The 18,160-nt window shown below is 52.4% G+C and overlaps 2 protein-coding genes across 2 annotated transcripts; one reads left to right on the top strand and one right to left on the bottom strand.

Annotated features, from left to right (window-relative positions):
• Positions 1–30: 30 nt before the first annotated feature.
• sgcb (sarcoglycan, beta (dystrophin-associated glycoprotein)) lies at positions 31–5,266 on the bottom strand. The gene is made up of 6 exons (XM_088916932.1): positions 5,016–5,266; positions 4,254–4,463; positions 3,872–4,057; positions 3,030–3,221; positions 2,628–2,759; positions 31–2,132 (listed from the first exon to the last, which is right to left on the bottom strand). The coding sequence occupies exons 1-6, from the start codon at positions 5,028–5,030 to the stop codon at positions 1,926–1,928; spliced, it is 942 nt and encodes a 313-aa protein (XP_088773058.1). The 5' UTR covers positions 5,031–5,266; the 3' UTR covers positions 31–1,925.
• Positions 5,267–6,196: 930 nt separating this feature from the next.
• Positions 6,197–16,423, top strand: spata18 (spermatogenesis associated 18). The gene is made up of 12 exons (XM_088908824.1): positions 6,197–6,316; positions 7,472–7,577; positions 7,659–7,774; positions 7,872–7,990; positions 8,381–8,476; positions 9,424–9,558; positions 10,041–10,275; positions 10,834–10,992; positions 11,656–11,831; positions 12,343–12,466; positions 12,874–12,954; positions 13,894–16,423. The coding sequence occupies exons 1-12, from the start codon at positions 6,230–6,232 to the stop codon at positions 13,933–13,935; spliced, it is 1,476 nt and encodes a 491-aa protein (XP_088764950.1). The 5' UTR covers positions 6,197–6,229; the 3' UTR covers positions 13,936–16,423.
• Positions 16,424–18,160: the final 1,737 nt, after the last annotated feature.

Here is an 18,160-nt window from a genome sequence, read left to right as displayed (position 1 = left end):
GCAGAGCCAATAAAGATGAACATGCTACAATTCACACAAAGCACTTTCATTTATTAATGCAATCTGGTTAATCATTTGCATCTTTTCGGGATTTGAGTTACATGGAATTCTATCTTGAAACTGGATGGAAGTCTTCGATGGAACTGTGTTGGGAGACTGGGAGAGGAGAAAGTAACCGTGCTGTCTCTGCTTCTGTGTCCGAACCGATCCCGAGAGACCTCTGAGCACCAGGGCCCAGGACTCCAGAGCCAGCCACACTCCCAGGAATCACGCACTTCTCAGAAAGGAGAAGAAAAGTAGCCTGCTCTGGGATTGCCGGCCTGGCAGCAACAGGTTCATCGCGTTTGAACACCCTAATGAATGCACTGATGTTAAAAAATGAACAGTGTAACAGTCAAAATAAATTCTGAAACACAAATGGTCTTGGAAATGAAGGAGGAAGAAGAGGGTTATATTACACAACGTATCAGGCACCAGTTTTTCATAATACCAAATTTACAGTTCTCGTGTCAATGAACACCTCAGTTCATGTCATCATTGTCTCACTGAAAACAAATCAGCTGACTTCTACAGTTTTTAAATTGGTGCATATGTAGATTTTTAAAAAATAAAATAGGTATACAATGGACGGGTTGAAAGCACCTTCACTGGAACAATTTAAATCAAACCCTTTTGGCACGGTTTAAGCACAGCTGGAAGGACACTCACGGGCAGGTGTGACAAAGCTAGGCAGCTGTAAGCCGGGTGCACATCTGGAGAGCGAGAGACAGGAAACGCCAGAGCTCAGTAACATGCTGACGAGAGCGAAGCTCCATCCCTTTCTCTCATCCGCACTCTCTTCAAGGATCTTCAACATGGCAGCGTGGAGCCACAGATGTTTCACTTCAGTGACTTATCTCTGGGAACAACTGGACCACTTTTTCCACCGGCCCCCCAACGCTCCACAGATCGATGCGCATTAAAATCGAGGCTCTTGGGCTCCCGTGCGGCGTCTGTCCAGGACAGCCCACCTCCGAGGACAGATCACCACGCAGACTCCCCCCACAGCTGCCACCTGCCGTGGGTCTCCGGCTTTAAAGCACCCCCGCAAGCGCACGCAAAATTAATCGGATGAACAGGACGACGATGGCACCAGTCTGTCTCCGCGTGTTGCTTACAAGGTTGAACCGGGAGAAGGAGGTCTACCAGACCTTCCTGGCTTCCCCAAGAGTGCCGGGATTGCAGAGGTCATCACACACGTCTCCGACGCCAAGGATGGCACTCACAGCACGCAGCAGCGCTCCGGCTGTATGTCACATACAAACAGCGGCATGCACTTTCCGGGATTACACCAGGCAGGAAAAAAAAAGAAGAGGCATTCAAAGGTGGAATTACAGAGCAGTAACTGCGATGTCTTTGGTGGCGCAGAAGCAAGTGAGCAGAAGGGCCAGGTGCAGAGGGAGGAGCACACTCTCGGTCACAGGCCTGCTGGAAGCGCTGAGGGGCCCGCTGACAGCCGGGGCTCTCCCTCCGAGATCTGCACGCGTAGTCCTGCTTCAGTTTCATTCTGCGTACGTCACAATACGCAGTTTTGTCATACAACTGAGATTTCAACAGAAACGTCAGAAACGGCTGAAAATGAATCAACGGTTCTGACGTTCTGTTCTCAGCTGTTGGACACACCCAAACGGCTCTGTCCTGCACACTGCAAACACGGCACACTGCTCCTGCAGGACGCAAAAGCATGAAAAAATCATTCCCAGAGTCGGGGAACACGCGGAGGGCTGGGTCTGGAATGCCACGCGCCGGAGATTCGGAAGTGAGAGCCTGGCCTGTCAGTGGGAGCCCAGGCCGGCCTGCGGGCGACAGTGCACCAGTGAAAGCCTTCCAGCTGTCCTTGCCCCCGTCTCCAAGGCCCGGATTTTCTGCCCCGAGACTGCGGGGCCTCAGTGAGCCGCCCCGCACGGGTTGTCGGAGGTCTGGCAGCCCATGTTCTGGTTCTTCACCTGGACCCGGAACAGCGTCCCGTCCGCGCACATGCACAGCTTGTAGCGCTCCAGGCCCTCGTCAAACAGCAGCTCCCCGCTGGCCGAGGAGCTGGGGATCCGGGAGGGGCTGACCATGACCGAGCCGTTGAGCACGATACTGTTCTCCTGGAAGGCAAGGCACGCACATTTAGGAGGGCCAAAATGAAACTCATTCCTCCTCCCTCACTTGGTTTGCAGTGCACAGACACTGACGCCATCGTGTGCTCAGCTCCACCTCCAAAAGCTCGGCAGATCACAGCAGGGCAGGTGGGCGAGAGCTCGCCAGAGGCGTCGTGCTCGACAAGATTACAGGTGACATCACAACGCACCGCCGTGCAATCCGCAACAGCAGGAGAACAAACTACACTAGACTAGAAAACGTTGCTGAAGCTGATACTGCGGCTTCCCTCCAGGACCAGCAGGTCGAGATCTTCAGATCTACAAGCTACCGGCGACCAGCCGGCCCGAACGGCTCCTCTCGGCTGCAGCTGTTCACCTCGCCGGGAGGTCAGCGAGCGGAACCAGGCCGCAGAGCGGGTCTGTCTGGAACGCGGAGGAGGGGGCAGCGGGCTGGACTGGCACCACGGAGACGGAGCGGGCGCCACGGCGACAGGTACTCACCGCCTTCAGCTCGATATCTCCTCCCATCCGGAACTCCACAGTCTTGCCCATGATGAAGACGCCCTCGTTCCCGCGCACGATGGCCTTGCCGTCCACCCTGATGGTGAGGTCGCTGGAGGCGTTGCTGGTGATCTGCGAACAGGAAAAGACAGGCGGCGGGGGGTGGGGGGGGGCGTGAAGCCATTTCCACAACCACGCCCTGCGGCTTTCTAAGAAGAACCGAGAGACGAGCCGGCGGCTGTCTGGGCAGGAGATAACATGCTCTGAGATGTCAAGGCTACCAGGCGCTGAGCTCTCTGGATAACCTACTAACTCCCGGCGCCTACGCACAGTAGTCGTATCATCTGCGCGGCGGTTACAAGCCTGGCCTGACAAGGGCCCTGCTCGGGGGCCGGAACGCACCCTCTCCGTGGACGCCTTCCTGACGCTCAGGACCTTCACGCCCTTGGGCAGGTGGAACTCGTGGTTGTCGAAGTCGGTGCTGAAGAAGGTGCTGTGGCTGCGCGGGTCCACGAAGGACATGCCGACGTCGCTGGTGATGGAGGTCTTGTCCTTGTCCACGCTCAGCGTGGTCGTCCCCTGCTGGAACACCACCTGCAGCGCACAGGAGAGCGCGTGACCCCTCGCTCGTCTCTGCGGACCACTCCGTAACTCACCCACAAACCTAACGTAACCTGTATGCCTACAGATACAGGAGGCGCATGAACACTTGTTTAGAGTAATGTATTTTTTAATAATAATTCCTTACACGTATATAGTGCTTTTCTGGACACTCCACTCAAAGCCAGTTCACAGATGGGGATTATTAGGAGGCCATGATGCCAGGGGGGGAATTTGGCCAGGACACCGGGGTTACACCCCTACTCTTTTCAAGAAACGCCCTGGGATTTTTAATGACCACAGAGAATCAGAATCTCAGTTTTACATCTCATCCAAAGGACGGCGCCTTTTTACAGTATAGTGTCCCCGTCACTATACTGGGGCATCAGGACCCACACAGACCGCAGGGTGAGCGCCCCCTACTGGCCCCTCTAACACCTCTTCCAGCAGCAGTCTCAGCTTTCCCAGGAGTCTCCCATCCAGGTCCTGGCCAGGCACCCACCTGCTGAGCTCCAGTGGGCGGCCAGCTGGGAGCTGCAGGGGGATACGGCTGCTGCCAGCTGGTCCGCACGACTCCTCAGCAAGCTCTGCGGTGCGCGCGCACGCGCTCTCCGGTCTCGCCGCTGGGGGGCGCTCTGACTCACCGGCTGGTTGTTGCCGGTGAGGACCAGGTTCTCGTTCCTCCTGCCGCCCACGGTGCTCTTGTGCAGCGGGTGCACCACCCCCATGTCCGCCTTCTGCTTGAACCTCAGCAGGCCGCTCTGGTGGAACTCCACGCTGTCGCAGCCGTTCGGCCCGATCCGGATCACGGCCCATATGACGAGGGTGATCTGCAGGGGAGAGAGCGAGGCGGCCGTCACGCGCGGAGGAAACACGAACCCTCCGCACGGGGGCCCGGGGCCCGGCTCGAACCTGGGACCGTGGACCGCTAGCCGACACGACCACCTGCCCCCCCGATTCCACCTCCCTGTCCCCGCAAGACGGAAAGCAGGCACCGCCGTTACCCCCCGGCCGCGCGCTACGTACGATGAGGTTGACGAGGGCCAGCAGGAAGAGCAGGACGATGACGCAGATGGCCAGGCTGCCCTTGCGGCCCCGCAGGCCCGTCTTGTGCAGGCGCTCCTCCTCGATGGGCACGTACCCGGCCCGGAAGTTGCTGTTGTGCTCCTTGTTGCTGGTCCTGCGCTCGATGGCCTTCTCCCGCATGGACCTCTTCACCGGCCCGTTGGAGCTGGGCTGGGCGTGGGCGTGGGCGTGGGAGGGACAGAACAAGAGAGCGTCACCCAGGCTGCGGGCCGAAGACAGTGTGTTCACTAACCACAGGACGGTGGGGTGTGTGGGTCCCCTCACACGAGTAAATAATGCGAGCTCTCACGCTGTGCTTCGGGACCCGTGCCGCTGTTACCCCAGCTGCGCCACTCGGGGTTCACACCCACACGGTGTAATCGGGAATCACCACTCCTGCCCCGCACGGCAGCGGGTGTCAGGCAGCGCCCAGCTGAGGCTGCACGAAACAGGCAGCGGCGCTTGAACCAGATTTTCCACGGTCTCGTTACCAAAAACAACCTAACACACACACACACACAGGCGCCGGGCAGAGATCTGGAAAGGGGACGAACACAACACAAACACGGGAGGAGGCCGCACCGATACAGCGGCTTCAGAAAACATAATGACTTTTATCCACAGCAGCGGACAACGCTCGGACAAGGCTCTCTCTCTCACACACACACACGCACACGCACACGAGTGGGGGAAAAAAAACACTTCTCCCGTCCCACGACCGACCTGTTCGGACGCCATCACGCCGCCTGGTCTCCGCCGCTCTCCGGAGTGACAGCTGGGACCGACCCGGGCCAGACCACCCGCGCCCTGCCCGGGCCGCCTTGCGGGACAGCCCACGGCACGGCCCACGCCCACGCCCGCGGGCTGCTCAGGGATCCGTGGCACGCGTGAAATATTCGGGAACACCCATAGCCCGAGTTTAAACCGGCTCCGGACACGGACTGCGGTTCGGATGCGCGGATCCCGGAATGGTAGAGTCCGGGAGCCGCCCAGCCAATAGGAAAAGGGAAGTTTCGGGAATGCCGTGTTCCCTAAAAAAAGACAATCCCAAATAGGAATTGTGCCCGGCTGGTGTTCAGCTCCGGGTCGTCTGTTTTCAGTTACTGCCCCCACTAGAGCTCCGACTTCCTTAAGCGCCTCATATTATCGGCACTATTATTATCCTGACTGTCTGTTGACGGTGTTATTACTCTGCGCTCAACATTTGCAGTGTAGCATCGCCAGTTACTTAACGATCGGCGTTTCACATATCGTGTGTATAGCTTTTTCTGAAAAAAAATAAAAATAAAAAGCATTGGTGTAGATCGTTCTTATAATTATCGATCTGTAATACATAAAAAAAAACAGTAACTGTGTTTTGGAATCATGAAATAATCGTGGTTCCTTCACGCCCGGTCCACACGTAATATTGCGTACTGTTAATGTTGCGCTGCATAATGCGATGGCTCTGCGCGTAATGGCGAACCAATACCTAGTAGTTGGTCTGACAGCGTGGTGTCATTTTTTATTTTTTTTAGAAAAAAAGGGGAAATAAATCTCAGCGTTTAGGCACCTAACCGTGTGTCCAGTACATGAGGTGTGTAGTTAGACGCGGGACAGCGGGCGCCGCGCACAGGGCTTGTTTGCATCACAGAGGTGCGTGTAACCAACGCGGGCAGGCGTGCAGACAGCGTGTGTTTATCACAAAGGCACCGCTGGGTCACCTCGACCGGCGTGCGAGCAGCACCGTGCGCCCACCTGCAGATCCCCTCCTCCTCCCCCATCCTGGGAAATAGCGTTGCTACAACTGAAGCGGCGCTTGGCGTCCGTGGTAGCATCGGCAGACGTCAGGGGCTGTGCTGCTGCTGCTGCTGCACACCCCCGCGTATAAATGCCGGGAGCCCCACTGCCCTGCCATTGAGCTGCTGGGGCAGACCGGGGCTGGAGCAGCAGCAGCGATGGCCGACACGCTGCGCAGGCTGGCGAGCACCTCCTCCTTCAGCGCCCTGCAGGACAAGCTGGAGTCCTGGCTCAAGGACTATCATGTAAGTCGCCACGAAGCCGCCCGTCTCCCTTCCCTTCCTTCCTTCCTTCCTCCCACAGCTTTCTTCTTTGGTTTGTTTTTTTCTGTTGTTGTTGCGGGGGGATGGAGGAGAAGTGTTTAAGATGCTCTGCTTTCCAGGTCTTGTCCAGCGAAAGTCATTTAAAAAATAAAAGAAGGCCAGTCGTTGCAAGGGGAAACAAAAACGGATTGTGCACAATGTTCATGAGCGGTGCTCCGCACAGCGCCTACTCCCCTCGATTATCACGGATGATAGTGATGCATTTTCAGACGACTGTTTCACACGATGTGATATATATGTCTTCCCCCGCGAACAGCACACAGACCGCCGTGCGTGTATCTCTGCAGCCCCGCGTTTGCAGACGGGAGCAGGGGAAGGCAAAGGTTGAACTAATTCCCGATGAAGCCGTGTGTGTGTGTGTGTGCGCATTGGAACGATGTGAAAGTGCTCAGCGGAGACGGGGTTCGCGGTGAATCTCGGGGTTCAGGGTCGTTATCTAGGGGCGCACACATCTAGGGGCCTTGTTGTCGAAAGCGCTGGTTCCGCCGCGGAGTTTGGTTGCTACGGACGCTCGTTGTCATGGAGATCGCCAGACCCTTCCCGGCGTGGAAACAGGAAACACGCGAGCTGTGCCCTGCGCGTGCCTGGGATCCGTCCCCGCGGCCCAGCGGCAGCACACGAGTGCGTGCTCCACCTGTCATCGTGCCGCGCCCTTACAAAGCCCTCAACTCGTATCCTCAGGTGTATCCTACCTGTAGTGAGAGGTCCGCTACGTGCATCATTCCAGAGTTTGCACAGAGCTCACTTCGTATTGCTGAAACGGTTTACAACAGCATCATATTTTCAGAACGTCACTGGATGTGATTTCAGACGGAAATCTCAAATATACTGTACCGAGATATATATATATAAAACTCCTGCGGTCCCATCCACTGCTTTCCTGTAGAGTAATACGAGCTATAACGCCTCATATATAGCTCATTCCTGCAGTTTTAATGCGGTCAGTCAAAATTAAATTCTAAAGGACAGATTGTGCCGGTTTTATCATGGAGTATAATTATGACCGGGGGGGTGGGGGGGGTGAGGTAACTCCAGGCCGAGCCCCCCCAGTGAGGCCTGTCTCTCGGACCCCCACAGCTCCTCTCCTGCGACCAGAACCTGAACCGGTGCTGCGAGCTGGTGGAGCTGACGGCCCGGGTGCAGGGGCAGCTCTTCGCCGTGCTCAGCCAGACGGCCAGCGAAGGTAGGGGCGCCCCCCGCCGGCCCGCCCGGCCGGTCCCCCGGTCCCCCGGTCTCCCTCTGACGCTGCCCCGTGACGTTGCAGGAGGCCACTATGCCGGAGTGGAGACCCTGAAGTCGCGCCTCCTGCCCTGGCTGGGCTCCTGCTTCGCTCTGGGCTCCGCGGGCGTGAGCGCCGACACCAGCCTGAGCCTGATCCAGGTACCGCCGCCGGGCCCGCGCACACGGCGGCGCCGTCGAGAGCCGCGCCAGGAGCGCCAGGAGCGCGGGCGTTTAAACACGGCGTGTGTGTCTGCAGGAGTCTGTGGAGAAGGAGAAGAGGATCCGGGACCTGTCTCAGTCCCACGAGCACGAAATCCACAAGATGGAATCGCAGCTGAGCTCCACGCGCCTGGAGCTGGACTCCGTCAGGCAGGAGTGAGTCTCTCCTGCAGGAGCCCAGTTTCCTGTTCTGGGGGGGGGAACACACTTGGGGTCCAGCTCGGGTTTAACTTTGTAGCTGCGAACCTGTTGTCCTGCACCCCTCTGGAGTTTAAGTGTGAGTGCAGCGTCAGAGGGATGAGACTGAGCGAGGACTGTAGGCAAGGCCCGCGGGGAGGTTTCTACAGTACTACAGTGTATGTGTGCGTGCATGTGTGTGAATCTCGGTGAACTAAATAACGAGTGCGATTTCCCAAGGACAGACTATTCCAAACATGATATGTCCTCATTGTGGGGTAAAGATGTTCATGGCACGCATGCATCATCAAGGAATTGTCCAGAGCAACAGAAATAAACCATGAAGTTCTGTCTTAAAATGTGTTTCAGTTTAGAAGACGCTCAGCTGGAACTTGATGACACCAAAAACAAATCCGCAACGACGCTTTTGGCTACAGAAGACGAGATTCTTCAGCTGAAAGCAGAGTGAGTCGAGCTCCTGGGACCAGTTTTGTGCTGCCCTGTGAGCTCAGCTTTTAACCTCCCAAACTACAGCAGCAGAAGGGGAGAGTAAACCGAGTTACACATGAGAAGAGAAGGCGAAGAGCTGCTGTCTCACAGGTCCTGGGTTCAATGGACAAGTGTTCTGTCCAAACCCTGGTGTCCCGTCCAGGGTGTGGTCCTGCCTTGTGTCCTGTGATGGACTGGTGTCCTGTCCGGGGTGTGTCCTGTCTTGTGTCCTGTGATGGACTGGTGTCCTGTACAGGATGTGGTCCTGTCCTGTGTCCTGTGATGGACTAGTGTCCTGTCCAAAGTGTGGTCCTGTCTTGTGTCCTGTGATGGACTGGTGTCCAGGGTGTTGTCCAGTCTTGTGTCCTGTGCTTCTAGAAGGGTCTCTGGGACACTGTGACCCTCACTGAGAATAAGTGGGTTTCTGTTGATGAATGGAAGAAAGCAATTTAACCTTTATTTAGAAAAGGACATTTGCCCCCAATTCAATGAATAGAAAAACAAATGCTTCTCACATATAACTTAACAGAAAATATAAATATAAATATACATTGTACATTATCAACTGTATTTTTTATAAGAATAATAAACTATTTTATATAGAGCCTTCGACAGTGGCTTCTTAAAGTGCTTTACAGAGAGAATAACTATACAGTGAGAGGAGACAGCAGAGTTACACAACAGTTACAATGAGGGTTCGGATACACAAGGAAAGCAGAGGGCCACACAGAAGCAGTTCAGTCAAATCCCTTCTGAAGGCTTTCTTGGATATAAGGCCCTTTACATCAATTGCTGCCTCCGGCCCTGGAAAGGCGTGTCCTGTGATTAGGGAAGAGGTCAGTGTTGTGTTGAAGTGGTCCCTTGCCCTGCGGTGATGGTGACCGGTTTCCAGCCTGACCACTCGCACCCGCTGTGTCGCGCAGGCTGAGGGCGGCCTGTGACCAGGCTGACCTGTACAAGAGGAAGCTGGACGTCCTGGACGATTACGAACGACAGATCCGCCTGCTGAAGGACGAGGTGTCTTTCCTGACGGCAGAGAAGTCCTTGCTGCGGGACAGGTGAGCTTTCCCTTGGGAATATCCCTGGCGGCACGGCTCAGCTCCTGTAGAGGCTGTAAATCGCTTTGTGCCTTAGAGAAGCTCCGGATCGTGCTGCTCGAATATTAACATGACCTCTGCTTAGATTTCGAAGTTTGCTTTAGAAAGAGTCTCCTTTCACTTCCTCCCTGCTTTGCGAAGAGAGTGGGAGAATCCCTTTTTACTGTAGCATCTTCTTAGATCTGCTGTACATACAGTATATACTGTAAAGGTGGGTGACTTAAACTCGTGTAGCAGTGGCAATAATTCTTGATGCTTATTTTATATCTGTAGCACCTGTCATGACGCATGATCTCAAGACCCTTTACAGCAGGGGTAGCCAGTCCCGGTCCTGGTGACCCGACCCACACTCCCGAGCGGCCTCAGTCACACAATGTAACTCTTCCTTGATCGGTCCTGTCCTGTGCTCCAGAGCTCTGCAGCCCTGTCTCTGTGTCCTTCAGGCTAACGAGGAGCCGGTCCCCCAGCCCGCTGGCCCGACGCAGCCGGTCCCCCAGCCCCCTGCTGAGGAGCGACTCCCCGACTCGCGCCCAGCTCACCAGCTCCTCCCGGCACGCCCGCCTGCTCTCGCGCTTCAGCGATCTCTACTCCACCGAGCGCCTGGAGGCCCAGAACCTGCTGCGCCGCTACATAGACGAGCTGGAGATGGTGCAGAGGATCATCTTTATAGGCACTGTGGTACGAGCCCTTCTCTCACTGGACCAGGGACCTGCTGTTTTTCAATCGCTGTATCGGCTCTTGACACTGTTTATGGCTGCATATTGAGCTACCGGTGCTAGAACATGCTTTTCTTCTTTTATGTGAGTAAAATGATTTTTTATTGGTATTGGGTAGTTAAATGGCAGCTGAAGAATGCTGTAAGTCATACTGTGTGAAAGGAAACACACTGGGATTAGTCTAAGCTCTTACTACAATACCAGTAATATGCATTTTATTTTTGAGCTCCTTTCAAAACACTTAAAAAGTTCTGTACGATAGCACGGAGCGCGTATAATGTACATAGTAAAATGAAGAGCACAGCAAATTGGTACAGTACATAGACAACAAAGCGAAAGTTTCCAGCTGTTAGTACTTAAGTACTCAAGTAGTGCCAAGTGTTAGTACTCGAGACTTTCCTGGTGTTAGGACTAATGTAGTTAGAGGGGTTAGTACTCCAGTAGCTCCAGGTGTTGGTACCCGAGTACTCCAGTAGATCCAGGTCTCATCACCGCACTGTTTCTGTTTCCCTGAGCCCAGGAGGCCTTCCACGCGGCGAAGATGGCCTACAGGCAGTTCAAGCTGCGAGTGAGGAAGACCCTCTCTCCCACACACGCCGGCCCGGAGTCGCTGGAGGACGCTGTGGTGGACTACATCGTTCGGAACCTGGACCTCTACGACGTCCAGGCCAGCGTGAATGTGAGTGCCCCCCTCCTCCCTGCCCACTCCCTTTCCTGCCTGCGTCAAGCCCACACTGGGAACCGACTGTCAGCGAGACTCCCAGCTCGACTGAGACACAAACCCGGCTTAAGATGCGTGCGAGTTATTGACTTTATTACAATTACATAGACCTTTCAGTAAGCTGACTTTGTTTGTGCCTGTAAGATGTCGATTAATTCAGGAAAAAATAAACGACAACTAGTGTGCACCGTGTCCAAGTTAAACGTATTTTTGAAGAGGAAACGTATATTGACATGATATAGCACATGTATCTTAAAGCCTAAGAAATGTTCGACAAGATTCTATTTTCCACCATCATTACAGGGTTAATGACAAACATGAAGTTATTAAGTGTGCTGTTCCTTCGTATGCATCACCTGATCACATCTTCTCTTGATCTTCTCACGTCGGTTCTTGTGTAGTTACTGTACCTGTAACGCTTGGTAGAATGGTAGCATTGCTCTGCCCCTGTGAGGGCACCATGGCTGGAGTGTGAGAAGGCCTCTGAAACCGGAGCCACGCCCAGTCGTGACCACGCCCATACTTAACCACACCCACACGTAGCCACGCCCACCTGCTCATCGCACAAGGTTTCTGCAGACTCGCTATGGGCGATAAAGCGCTGGCTGCCTCTCTCCCCAGGACGTGATCAGCGCCATGAACGTGCACCCCAAGATCTCCTTCCCGCCGGAGGTGGACTTCATCCTCCTGGGCAGCTTCCTGCGCGAGGTGTGCCGCGTGGCCTTCGCCATGCAGACCCTGGAGCCACCACTGGACCTGGCCTTCAGCGCGGAGGGGGAGCTGTACAGCGAGACCAAGTGAGCCTGCGCTCTTCATGCTGGGGGTCAATGGCCGTGCTTTAATGACTAATAATAACTAGACTAGTTCAGGTGGGCAGCTGCGTCAGCATACGTAGACTGCAAAGGAACAAGTAATAGGTTTATTCCACGCTGAAAAGAGAAGAAAGAAAACACAACGTTTTGGCCATGGAGCCTTCTTCGGGTGTCACTGCCCTGTCTTTCTCACACCGGAAGAAGGCTCCATGGCCAAAACGTTGTGTTTTCTTTCTTCTCTTTTCAGCAGGGAATAAACCTATTACTTGTTCCAATAACTGGACTAGGCCAACCAGCTAGCTGTGCTCCGGCAAGTTGCTCCGCAGAGTATGTGCTTCCTGTATCCGCCACTGGGGGTCTCCCTGCCCCAGCACAGCCACACAGCTCACACATCACAGGTCGCGGGGAAGGGAGAAGTGTCAGATTTCTGAGACAGGAGACGGGGGGTGACAGGGCTTGTCCAGGGGAGGTTTGAGCGCCCCCTCTCTTCTCGCAGGTACCGGCGCAGCTTCGACTCGGAGTACTCGGCCCCGCTGGTGGCGTACCACGTGTGGCCGGCCCTGGTGGAGGGAGACGCGGTCATCATGAAGGGGGAGGCCGTCACCCGGCGGGGTGCTCTGGTAACCTCGCTCCCTCCGCGGCCCTGTGCGATAACCAGCGATAACCGGTTCACTGCATCGGTCTAAACGGCTCGGAATGCCGGAGTATTTTTATTGGGAACCATGTCAGCTAATTTGAAAAACCTGCAGTCTGTGGATCGGTTTACAAAGAGGCCAGGCTGATAGGGGGTGAAATCATGACTGTCTGGCAGATCGGATCCTTGCAGGTTAGTTTGTTTTTCAGCATCTTCCTCTGGATGGCAGCACTGCGGCGCTTTGTTTGGGTTGCAGCTTTGGTGGGTGATGGGTACTGCAACGACAAAGCAAAAATGACAAGCTGTTTTGTGCAGCAGCAAACCCACTTAAAGGAGCTTGCTGCGTCACGAACCAAGTGTTTCACTAAGATTGCCAACTCTTGCCCCCCGCAGTGGTCCCCCAGGAGAAGCAGGAGTAGGAGCTCCAGCCCTGTGCGCCCGCGGTCGCGAGCCGGCAGCCCCTCTCGACCTCTGGTGAGTTCGAACCGCTAGCCTCCTACAGCTCACATTAAACTACACCAGCCACTGGTCTTAAACCACAAGGAGGCCAGTCCGTGCACTGAGCTCGTTTGGCTCTCAGTAGCTAATTGACCTGAGGGTCTCATGCAGCTGTTTCTTGAAAGAAGCCAGGGTATCGGCTTCAACAACATGGCTGGGCAGCTGGTTCCCCACTACCACCACTCTTTGTGTGAAGTACTGCCTCTCTATTTTTAAACTATGTCCTTTTCAAAGGTGGAATATATGCTATCGATTTCTAAGCAAAAACATAGATCAAGAATTCTTTGGGCTTGGGGCCCACTGTAATAACGCATGCTAATTAAGGACTGTTGTGCTTTTATACAGAGACAGTAGCTTTGGACATTCTTGTCCTGTGCCTCTTCTGTCGCTTCGGCATTGTGTGTGTCCCCTGTCCCTCTGTCCTGCCCCTGTGTGTGAGCGCTGGCACTCCTGAGTGGGACATGGGCTGGGACACTGCTGCCTGGCATCTTCCTCCTGTTCGGGGTGTCTGGAGGTGGAGAGCTACAGATTTCTCATAGAGCAACACCAGACAAAGAAACTGACGCCCGTTCTTCCACTCAGAGGTTGGCGTCCTTGTAGGGCCCCCCTGGTGCTTGGCGGTGCCACTGCGCCAGTGGATGTGCAGCCCATGCTCGGCCCAGGCTGTTGAGCAAAATCATTTTGAAGGACGAAGCGCAGGGAACAGGAAAATATCACTTGATTACAGGACTTTGACAGTTTAACATGTCTGGGATTGAATTCACAAATTACAGCTGTTATTGTAAAAAGAAGCGAATCATGTTTGTGTGAAATGGCGCTTGCATGCAGGTGAAGGTTTTTAGTTTTCGCAGGTGGGTGGTGTGGCGCTGGCCTCCCGCTGACCGCTGCTGACCGCTGCTCCGTCCTGTGTTCCAGGCCTCCAGCCACAGCCGCAGCCCCTCTCCGGGGCGCCTGTGAGCCCCCCGGCCGCCCCGACCCCCCCCAGCCCGGAGCAGCAGCAACAGCATGCGGAGACTCGCATCTAAAAACCTCTGCAGCTGTGGGGAAAAAAAGCCGCTCATGTGAGCCTTGTCTGTTTACTGCATTTTAAAACACAAGCGGGCTTCCAGAGGGTCAGGCTGCAGGTGCAGAGCCGTGGCCTTTTGGTCACGCTGTGCCTGCTGCACTGTTTTCAGCAATCCCTGCAGAGCTCCAGCCCTCTCGCCCGCTGCTCTACCAGCGCCTGGGCGCTTTCTCACGCTACACTTTCGCCAACAGACCGGTCTTCTCTCGCTGCAGACGAACACTTCCACGCCCGCGCTGGGCGAGGACCTGTGTCCTGTGGGCGCTGGGGAGCCTGTCTGGTGCAGTTACCGACCTGCAGTATTATTGAGCAGCTGGAGAATGTTGCTGTGATGATTTGTCTTCTGTACTATTTTAATGTTCTCGGTCGACTTTAATTAAAACCGGTACACAACCTGCACAGTAGCACTTTCAAAGGTGATCAGATCAGTTTGAAAAGGTTCTTTCTGACCACAGACAGAACTGACTGAAAGATGTAGTGAACTGCTGGGGCTGGGATCTGTCTCTCTTCTGGGTTGTACCAGATTGTAATTGTCCGTCGTGTATGCAGTGTCACTGTCAAGGCTGGGAGGACGTGGGTTACTCTCTGGGCAACATTATGTTTTTTCAGCCCTGTTGGGCATCAGCTGTCCAGGTCTGCTGCCACTCAGTGGAGATGTGAGCAATGGACAGACACGGCTCACTCTTTTTAATGAGCTCACTAACCTGGAAAAAAGTTGCGTATTTTTTCCCCCCATATTCGACATGTGAAATTTAATTTTGCATGATTTCTGGATCTGGAGATCAGCACATCACATGGGAGCGCTGGGGAACTGCTCTCCTCTAGCCCTGTGAATGATGGAGGCTGTTGAAAAATCTCTTACTGAGCAGCTGAAAAAGGCTCACACAGCTTAAGATCCCATAGCCTTGTGTGTCTTTAATTATTAAAGCCTCCTGGGATATAAAGAACCGGTGTTGATACATCAATAACTGTTGCAGTTTTAGATATTGTTTTTAAAATGTAAAAACCCACACTTTTATATTCACATTCAGAACATAACAATAACTCAGTGGAATAGAAGGAACAGCTAATTCCATGCAGGAAGGAAAAGAAAAGAGACACAATGTTTCTGGTGTGGAGACTTCTTCAGCTGTCACTTTTTCAGGCTTCACATCCAAAAGAAGGCTCCACAGCCGAAACGCTGGGTCTCTTTTCTCTTTTAAACCTTTACCTGTTCCTTGGCAGCCTGTGTGAACAGTGGAATAGATGTTTTTATAATGTTATAATGATGCACAAAGGATGTTTGCTTATATGTCAGTCAGTAGGAGAATTTATTAACAAACCAGGACTTTTTAAACATTTTTAACATGGGGACTGAAAAGTCTAAACAAAACATCTCATTACACTGAAAAAGGTTGTTTGATGTAAGACTGGCTGTGGTTCTGGCAACTGGCTCTTCTTTCTGCATTGCTCTCATGTGAAAGTGCTTCTGGTTCTGAAGGCTTTACAAGACTAGACCATCTGCTTTATGTCAGTATGGCCTTTCAGGAAATTCACAGTTTTGGTTCTCTCTCATTGTGCTTAAGTGATTAGAATTGTTTTATTGGTTGCAGGAATCGGGAATTGGGGAATTTTAAATTTTTAATTTTTTAAAGAGAAATCTGTTGCATAAAAGGTGGATTATTTTTAATGAACATTTCTGCTTTGCTATATTCTAGCCTGAATAACTAGGTCAGGACCTGTCTGAAAATATTCCTCAGTCAATCCTCTGCTTTTGTTTTCTGACTGAGTGGGTCTTAGACTATCTCTTCACTCAACTATTGTTCGTTCTGACTCTTCTGTCCTTATACAGAGGTCCTGAAGATTTCTTTGTGTTCAATTGAAGATCCAGTCTTGAAAACAAGGTGCTCTTTGTAGTTGGCCCCTTCAGCCAGGTTCAATTTACATAAACAGCTCGTGGTGTTTTAACAGAAATGAACCTTCACTCAGTTCTAAATGACAAAGAACCTGGAGCAGGAGGGTGTCACTACAGTACTGTATGTTTTCTCTTTTCATAGGGGGGAGGGAATTATTTTATATGCCTGTATTGTAATGATATTAGTATTGTTTTCTTTAAAAATGTAATTATAATATTTAACGGACATTTAACAAAGTGTTTGGCAGCTGGAAGTACCTCATGATTAAGAAGGATTTGGTTACAAAGCTCTTGCGCGACTCTGAGGGCTGCGATCTGCTGACAGAGCTGGTCACTGTTACTGACAGCTGTGAACTATACCAGCATTCCACATTCTGCTTAAATGCCATTGATTTCTGATTGAATATATATATATTAGGTATTTTTTCTAAGTAATCTGTGCGTCTTTGTATTACAATTAACATTTTTAATAAAATACAATTGAAAAGCTGAGATTTCAATAAGGTTGTGTGGACTTTTGATATCCACTATACGTCTAGGGTACAAAATGCAACAGATGTAACACACTGCCTGGCTGTTAAGTCAGAAATACAGCCCTTACTGATGAGTTGATGATGAACTGACAGAGCTGGGAGGGTCCCTGTCGAACACGCCCACAGTGGGAGGGGCGCCATGCCAGACACTCCTGCGGTGGGTGTGGTAATTTTAGACACGCCTACTGCGGGTGTGGCGCTTGGATGCAGCGCACTTGAATGAAGGAGGTTCTGAATCGGGGACTGCTAACAAATACTATTCTCATTGAAAACTGCAAGCAAATTTAGAAATACGCCCCAACCAGAAAACCTGAGTTCCCCCCGCGCGGTGGACGGCAAATGGAATGATTCTTAGCTCCTGTATCTCCACACTAAGAAAAAATGTGCGCATTTAAGACATGTGGGCACATGGATCTAGGATCTGAGGCTTGCAAGCTCGGTTTCACTGATTGGCAGTAAAACTCTGAACACCGATTCGGGTCTGTGTCTGAACTACACGATACATTAGCTCCTCCGGAACACAATGTGCACACTGCTTGCAGTCAAGGGTTAAGAACGTTGTTTGTATTAATTTCATGCTTCCTTAAACAAAAACCCGTGCCATTCATGAATTACTTAATTGAAAACCTCACGCAGCTCTCGGGACCCGTGAAGGAGATGAAAACGGACTCCTGTCAGAGACAGTGAAGCCCGGTTCCCAGCAGTTCAAAACCTTGAGCGATCTTATTCTCCCCACCCGTTTCCTTTCACAAGGATTTCAACTGCAAAAACAACAACAACAACAACAAGGAGATTCAAATGTCGTTTGTGCTTTTCCATTTATTGTACGTTTTCGATTACGTGGCCAGGAGCAGCCTGTTTTAGCACCGCCTGGCCACATTCATACAATATTTACGGCTGTTAATTTAAGAGGGTTTGCGGGCGGTATACCGTGTTTCCTGTGTATTTAGTAACATCAGAAGCCTGTTCTTTTTTCCAGGAAACCACTATGGCATTAAATACCTAATGGCTTAGTCTTGTATGTCTCTGTCGCAGACTCGCAGTAACAGTTATTTATATATGTGGCAGCAGTAAACGTTAGTAGGAATCCGACCTGTTATCTGGGGTTTATCCTGGGAGTAATTTCAGGTTAGTGGTATTTGTCCTCCGCCTGCAGTGTTTGCGGGAGTGCGGTACCATTTTGGAAGCACGAAAGTGCAAAAGCGGAGCGATGCTATAACGCACCCAACTGACTTGTTCCTTTTGAAAACAAAACGCCAGTCCAAACTGCTTACTAAGCTCTTTTCAATGTCGACCTCTCGAAGTATAAGTACAGACCGGGGTTGAGGCAAAGTAATTATACAGTGGTTAAAATTTCAAGGGGGAATTATAATGCGCTCAGTCTAACCAGTGTACAGAGCTGTGTAAAATACACGCTATTTAAGTGAAGCCTATACATAACTCGCCAACATAGCCCGACGTTTCTGGAGTGACGTGCGAGGCTTCTATAAGAAGAGACCCGGCGCGGTAATTAAATGTCCACTGTGGACGGACTCCACCCAGGCCGTGAGCTGGCCGTAAGAGACCTCGGACCTCGCCTAATAACTCAACAGTGTGACGACCCCGAGCGTGGGAGCTCTGGTTCCTGTGAAGGGTCCTTATAAAAGTGTCAGCACGGAGCGTGATGTGTACAAAACAGGGCACGTCCTTGAG

The sequence above is a fragment of the Atractosteus spatula genome, chromosome 1 (genome assembly GCF_055471065.1).
Source record: "Atractosteus spatula isolate fAtrSpa1 chromosome 1, fAtrSpa1.hap1, whole genome shotgun sequence".
Taxonomy (NCBI): domain Eukaryota; kingdom Metazoa; phylum Chordata; class Actinopteri; order Semionotiformes; family Lepisosteidae; genus Atractosteus; species Atractosteus spatula.
The sequence above is the reverse complement of the archived record's forward strand: the minus strand, read 5'-3'. Positions and strand labels throughout refer to the sequence as shown.

Excerpts from the sequence above, each read along its gene's own strand:
- spata18 (XM_088908824.1), top strand. The coding sequence starts at position 6,230 with ATGGCCGACACGCTGCGCAGGCTGGCGAGCACCTCCTCCTTCAGCGCC. Across the intron at positions 9,559-10,040 it reads AAGTCCTTGCTGCGGGACAG|GCTAACGAGGAGCCGGTCCC; the intron begins GTGAGCTTTCCC and ends TGTGTCCTTCAG. Across the intron at positions 10,276-10,833 it reads TCATCTTTATAGGCACTGTG|GAGGCCTTCCACGCGGCGAA; the intron begins GTACGAGCCCTT and ends CCCTGAGCCCAG.
- sgcb (XM_088916932.1), bottom strand. Across the intron at positions 4,058-4,253 it reads TGGCCCTCGTCAACCTCATC|ATCACCCTCGTCATATGGGC; the intron begins GTACGTAGCGCG and ends TCTCCCCTGCAG. Across the intron at positions 2,133-2,627 it reads GAGATATCGAGCTGAAGGCG|GAGAACAGTATCGTGCTCAA; the intron begins GTGAGTACCTGT and ends CTTGCCTTCCAG.